This window comes from Melampsora larici-populina, assembly GCF_000204055.1.
Source record: "Melampsora larici-populina 98AG31 unplaced genomic scaffold MELLAscaffold_12, whole genome shotgun sequence".
Taxonomy (NCBI): Eukaryota; Fungi; Basidiomycota; class Pucciniomycetes; order Pucciniales; family Melampsoraceae; genus Melampsora; species Melampsora laricis-populina.
Window position 1 is genome coordinate 22105 of NW_006768776.1, and position 7040 is coordinate 29144.

Sequence of the window (7040 nt, forward strand, 5' to 3'; positions counted from 1 at the left end):
AATCAATTTTTACATAATTTTTATAAATTTGGGTAAGGTTTTTGTATCCTTTTTTTGTAAAAACAACATGTCTTTAATTTGGGACACCTAAAAAGGTGTCCTGCTTTGAAAAACTAACACATATATTACAACAATGAGCAAGTTGTTGTAGTGTAAAAATATGTAAAAAAAAAGTTAACTTGAAACCCCCTATTGTTTCATTTGTTTCATTTGTATGTATTGTATGTATTGTATATATTGTTGGTGTTGTATGTTTAGTTTGAATCAAGAGATTCCAAGCTTATTTACGTTTCATGTATACTTCTATCCCACAGTGTCCGTTGATTGCAACCTTGAAGTTTAGGTCACATTTCTTGTGTAGTTCCTCAAAGTGATATGAGTGTTGTATTTCTTGTATGTCTGTCAGTGGTGCGTAGTACATTCTTTGCATTTGTGTATATATGGTGTAGACAGGTAAGGGATATATGATATGCATGGTATATGCATGGTGTATATGGTATGTATGGTGCATATGATATGTATGGTATGTGTGGTATGTATGGTGTATACAGCGTATATGGTATGTATCTATTACGTGGTATATATAGTGTATATGGTGTATATGGTATGCCTGGTATGTATGGTATGTTTGGTATGTCTGGGATTTTTGTTTCCTCTATGATCTTTGTATCTATCAAGGGGGTTCAATTTTGTCTATCTTTGTTGTATACCCCTATTCCACAGTGCCCTTTGAATGCAAACTTGAAATTGAGACCACATCTCTTGTGCGGTTTGTCTCACACAAATGGGTTTAGTATAATATGTCATGTATGTCATGTATGTCTTGCATGTCTTGCATGTCATGTATGTCATGTATGTCTTGCATGTCTTGCATGTCATGTATGTCATGTATGTCTTGTATTCAGTGTAAGTTTTGTATTTTTGTTATATATGTTGTGTATTTTTTGTAAGTATAGTGTGTATAGTATCTATGGCATTTTTGGTATGCACGCTGTATATGGGGTAGATTGTATGTAGTGTATGTATTGTTTCTGCTGTGTGTTTTTTATCTATCAAGGGGGTTCAAGTTTCTTTATTTTTGAGTTATACTTCCATGTTACAATACCCATGGAATGTCCCTGGTATCCTCCTCCAAAGGGTGTCATCTGGAAATGTGCCTCGATGTGCCTTTTGAGCTCCCGCGGAACCCCAACCCTTCCAAATTGATCAAGTCATCTCACGTCCTTCCCTGGCTTTGCCCACAGCGGTCAAAACAGTTTGATTGGTTTCATCTTTGCACAGACTTCTTTGGTACCTTTCACAACCTCACAAAGCCACAATTAAATTGAAAAGATGGCCAGAACAAATGGCAAAAACGGGCAGAAAGAATGAGGCCTGCTCATATCCCATGAAGCACAGCCAACAAAGATGCCTCGGATTGAAAAATCCGAGGTATCATCGGACTCAAATCCTCAGACAAAATCTTTCCAAGGTTTTGATCCGAGGTATTATTTTGCGTCAAAAAATACCTCGGATCAAATCCTCGGACAAGACCTGTCCGAGGGTTTCCATCCGATGATGCCTCGGATTTTTCAATCCGAGGCATCTATGTTGGTGGTGAAGTGTAACACCGCGGGATCTCTTAATTTCACACAAACACATTGAGTATGATATGTCATTCATGTCTTGTATACATTGTATGTCTTGTATACATTGTATCTATTGTCAGTATGTTGAACAAACCTGAACACTGTCAGGAGGTGTTCAATGGAAGCCCAGTCCGTTTTGGTGAAGTGTGCCGGATGGACAAACGCACCTTCTTGAACCTGATGGATATCTTGAATCCATACCTCGAAGACACCATCCATGTCTCGGCACGCGAACAAGTCATGATGTTCCTCTACACTGTAGGAAATGGTGCGACCAATCGAATGGTTTCAGAACGGTTTCAGCACTCCGGAGACACAGTCAGTCGATACTTCAATATTGTTCGACATGTGTTGGACAACCTCTCCAGCGAATTCATCACTCAACCAGGTCCTAACGCACCTTGCCCTCCTCAGATCTCTTCTGACCCCAAACGCTTTCCGTGGTTTGAAGGATGCATTGGAGCCATTGATGGAACACATATCCAAGCTATTGTTCCATCAAATGAAGAAGATTTATACCGAAATCGAAAGGGATTTCTCAGCCAAAATGTTCTTGCAGGCTGCTCATTTAACATGACCTTCAACTTTTTCCTCGCTGGTTGCAAAGGCTCAGCAGCTGATGCTCGAGTGCTTGAAGTGGCAAGGCGGGAAGGTCACTTTGTAGTTCCACCAGGTCAGTATTGTTCTTGATCATGATTCGAGTACCAACTGACTGTTTCTGCTCTTTAAGACCAATACTATCTAGCTGATGCTGGGTACGCAAACGAGCCTGGTTTCTTGGCTCCGTATCGTGGGGTAAGATATCACCTAAAAGAATGGGCTCAAGGCCGCCAGGGTCCTCAAGACTACAAAGAGCTATTCAACCTTCGACATTCTTCTCTACGAAATGTCATTGAAAGGTTATTAGGCGTGAACAAAAAGCGATTTAAGATACTTGCTGATATGCACTCATATCCTATCGAGTCACAACCATCACTAGTAATTGCTCTCTGTACTCTTCATAACATTATCAAAACCCGAGGCGAAGACTGGTTTTTTGATGAATACGATGTGGAGAATTTGGAGAACGATCGAGCCTGGCTAGCGGCAAACACAAATTTATATCGGACTGCCACTGATCAAGTCCGAACTCAAGCAAAGGATGCAAGAGACCGTTTGGCTATGGCAATGTGGGATGACTATTTAGCTCATCATCCATAGCCTTTCAAGTGCTCAACCTCATCGTTCAGCATTTTTACAATCAATACAATCAAATTGACTTAGTTTTTCATTTTTTTAAACTCATCTTCCATCAGACATTGCATTAAATTCACCGTTCCAACCCTTTCACAAGCTATCACACCTTTCTTTCTGTTTTTTCAACAAAACCTCATTTTTATTGTTATTTGCAGACCGTTTAGCTTTCTTAGCAGAAGCTCAGTTTAAGTGATTAGATAGACATTCTTAGTCATATATGATGGTCTTTATCTTTATCTCTACTTACAATCAAATCCCAAGCTTCTTGTTTTTTTCTTTTTAATCTCATCGCTTCAACCCTTTCCTTTTGAGGCAACTTTATTCTTAAAGATGAAACCCTTATCTGAGAGATGTAAATCACATGACTAAAGCCTTCGCTTCACTTTTTTTATGTTTGAGTTCGTTTTTGTTCGCTTCACTTTTTTAATGTTTGAGTTTGTTTTTGTTGATATTTTTACTCGTTTAAGTAAATAAGTGATCAATTCAGATTAATCACATGACTAAAGCCTTCGCTTCACTTTTTTTATGTTTGAGTTCGTTTTTGTTCGCTTCACTTTTTTTATGTTTGAGTGCGTTTTTGTTGATATTTTTACTCGTTTAAGTAAATAAGTGATCAGTTCAGATTGACAAATAAGATTTGATTTGCTTGATAACAACATACAAATTGAGATGATCATGCTGATCATGCTAGATAACTGGAAGCAATTAAAAGAACAACCAGAGTAAAAGTGGAAGCAATTAAAAGAACAACCAGAGTAAAAGTGGAAGCGATTAAAAGAACAACCAGAGTAAAAGATTCAATGAGATAAAAATGACAAAAATATAACGAGATCTGAGAAGATACACATAGAAAGAATGATGAGGCACAAGACCGATCATGCTACATACTTGTAATCATAAAAAGTCAGAATTTCTCGTTGTTGATCAGAATGAAGTGAAAGATTGAAGAAGATGCATGTTGATCTGATTGTTCTACTTGTAATCGATGAGAAACAAAGGTTGAAGGCGATAAACCATTTCTGAGTCGAAAGTTTGATTGAACATACACGTTTGATTTCAAAGATGGTTCTACTTGAAATTGATGAGAAACGATGGTAATTCAATCAATCATTTCTGAGTGGAAAGTTCGATCTCTTCTAAAATCCAGGGCCAACGTAGCTTGTCTTCTAATTGAATGAAGAATGCACAATTATCTTCGGTGCGTAAGACTTTTGAGCCCGCAAGTCGACTCTTGTCATCTTGTGATTGGATTGTGGCATCTGCTTTAAAAATATCCATGGCTTGTTTTAACGAAGGAGTTGCAGATTGCTTGAGGGCTAAAGATTCTTGCTCGAGTCGGGCTGCTTCTTGAGCACGGGTGGCCTTGCGAGCATCATGAGCAGCTGATGATCTGGCACGGATCTTCTCACGCTGTAATGCACTGTTCATCCGGGCTTGGCCATGACTAGCGGCGTTATTGAGAGCAGTTGCAATATTGGCTTTGCTGGCTGGACGGGTGCGAGGACCAACCTTGGGTTTGGATTGGCTAGGAGGATCGTGAGCAGGGATCTGAGTGGATTTCGGATACTGAGGAGATTACCCTTGATCTTGGAGGTCGCATCGGGACTGGAAATTCGATCTTCATCTTGCTCGATGATAGTCTCAGGTTGATCTTTTGTGATAATAAAGATTATGTAAGTTGAAAGAGAAAGAACAGATTACGAATTCAGACAACTTACCAATAGGCTTGGTGCTGTGAGGGTCAAACAAAGGAAGACCTTCCTCGTCAGAATCATCAATTATCATCTCTGCTCCTCTGACATGATCTTCTTTTTCCCGAAGTTCCTCTTTGTCAGAATCATCAAGGGCCAACTCCTCCGCAGTGAGGTGGTCTTGCTTTGCTCGAAGTTTCTTTGAACTTGGTCCAGTAGCGCGAATCCCAGTAACTGCCAAGTTAGTATCACCCACTAGTTCGCTCATGGTGTTATATAAGGGGAATGGTTTATCTCTGTATACTAATGCACCCTGGTTACGCTGGTATTGGTTGGGTTTAACAAATTGATACAACATACATCAGTTCAATTGGCAAGATGATCAGAAAAGGAACTAGAACAGGAAGAGTTACTTCAGCATAGCTTGGCCAGCTGAAATCTGGTTCGACCTCAATCATGTTGGTTTCTTCATTCCAACCAACACCTGAAGTTGATCGAAGTTTATGTACAATGGTGTATTGCTTTTTGGCCTGGAATTAGGTGGACATGCAAGGTCAGTATTTGTGAAAAAGGAAGCAAAGATCACCTCACCTCATTAAAACGGTTCTTTATTTGATCCTTAACTAGGGTGGTTTTATATTTATCATTGTAATCTCTGACAACCTCATTCCAAGCCTCGGATTTGAAGCCTGACTGTGCTTTCTTCCCCTCGAGTTGTTGTACAATAAGCGCATTTAGGAAATACTGGACTTTTGCATTGGTCCAATTTGGTGGGGTTAAGGGCTGCTTGGTGTTTGATCTACCCATATTGAATTGGAATTGAAGTAAGAGAAGAGTATTGGACTCGTGAGAATGTGTTGGAAGTTGAAAAAGGTGGTTAATTGAGTAGTTGATAGAGAAGGGTGGTGTTGGTACAAGTGGTTCAGTTGGGCTTCAGCATTGGACAAGTCGAAGTTTAACATGAGTGTCATATGAAAATGAAGTACATTTTGATTATTTCAATGTGTAGTTTTGGATTGCATAATACATTATGATACCACAGGCCAAAACAGGCCGAACATGGTATTTGCATTCTACATTTTTTTTTTCAATACTACATTTTTCGGTGGTAAAATAAACGCTACCGAACGGGCCCTAAGACAAAGTAGTCATACTGATAGTACTATAGTATTATTGTACTAAGATTTATAGTACGATAGTACCAACGCTGCCACAAATACTTTACCAGTACCGGTAAAGTAACGGTATCGTAACTTTTTTTCCAGTATCGTATCGCCGGTATCAGTATCGCGGCCACTGATACGCTACTGCCCGACCCTCCTGGCAGTATCGTGGACAGCAATACTTTACTAAGTATCGTACCGGGCCCCGAGTACGATACTGGGCCCGGACTTGGACAGTATCAAGTATCGCACCAGTATCGCTGTACCTTCCCACGTCGGAGTTGAATCATGTTAGGCTTGGCGGAATGACTGCTCTTTGCACGTCATCGCTATTGATTCAAACCCCTAGCACGTCTGACCCACCAACCCACCCTCCTTTCCTGATTGGGCCAACCTGTGGTCAGATAGCTTTGACAACTTTAGCACGGTGAGTCGATTTCAACTTCAATCACATGAAGTCTTCCTTTAATTGACACCCTCTTTTGGTGTATTCCCTTTCTTGTTTTCCTCACGTCTCAGGCTTCAACTTCGAGTTCTACGATGTATTCCCGTCCTCATCGCGATGAAAAAAGCCCCACCCCTGCCTCTTCTCCTCATCGATCGCCTTCATCGCAAGCACAGGCTCAGCCAACCCCTCGTCGAAGTGCTCGAACAACCCCACTCCGTCGACAATCTTCCATGGTTATCCCTCCCTCCGATTCTCGAAAGGCCGTTCCGAGTGATGTTGAATCCGAGTCCGAGAATGTACGAAAGGGTTCCAAGCGTCGCCGAGAGGAAACAGAAGATGAATCAGCTTTGACAAGCAAAAACCAACCTAAAAAGTCAAAATCAGCTAGTTCTTTGGCTGTTACCTCGAAACAGACCAAGAAGACTGTGGTACCCACCAAGAAATCCAACAATCCGACTCAGGTATGTTTGTTTAAGATTGTATACATCCTTCTCAGCAATCACTGACCATTGTAATTATTTTCAACAGTCTAACAGCACCGCTTCTACCTCAAAGCGAAAACGATTAGAGGTGAACTTAATTCAGGACTCCGAGGATGAACATGTCAAAGTCCAGCAACCCAAGAAAAAGCCTAAGAAAGTAACGAAACAGTTGGAAGAAAAGGGTGAAGAGAAGGAGGCCGAAGTGGAAGAAGTGGATCCCTATGATCCCATCAAGGACTACTTTGAACCTAACTCGGTGAGGGGTGGAAAAGATGTGAGTACAATTTCTCTGTTTCTTTATTCCTGTCAAACGATCATGTGCCAGTGCTTTCAAGCTGACACTGATAATGGCTTTAGAAACCCGAGGGTCCTTATAACTCGTGGGTATGCAA

General features: G+C 40.6%; 1 protein-coding gene across 1 annotated transcript; it reads left to right on the top strand.

The window, feature by feature from the left end:
• Nucleotides 1–6023: 6023 nt before the first annotated feature.
• On the top strand, nucleotides 6024–6517 carry MELLADRAFT_84870 (uncharacterized protein; the record flags this gene model as incomplete). Its single annotated transcript, XM_007408260.1, has 2 exons — nucleotides 6024–6145; nucleotides 6238–6517. The coding sequence occupies 2 exons, from the start codon at nucleotides 6024–6026 to the stop codon at nucleotides 6515–6517; spliced, it is 402 nt and encodes a 133-aa protein (XP_007408322.1).
• Nucleotides 6518–7040: the final 523 nt, after the last annotated feature.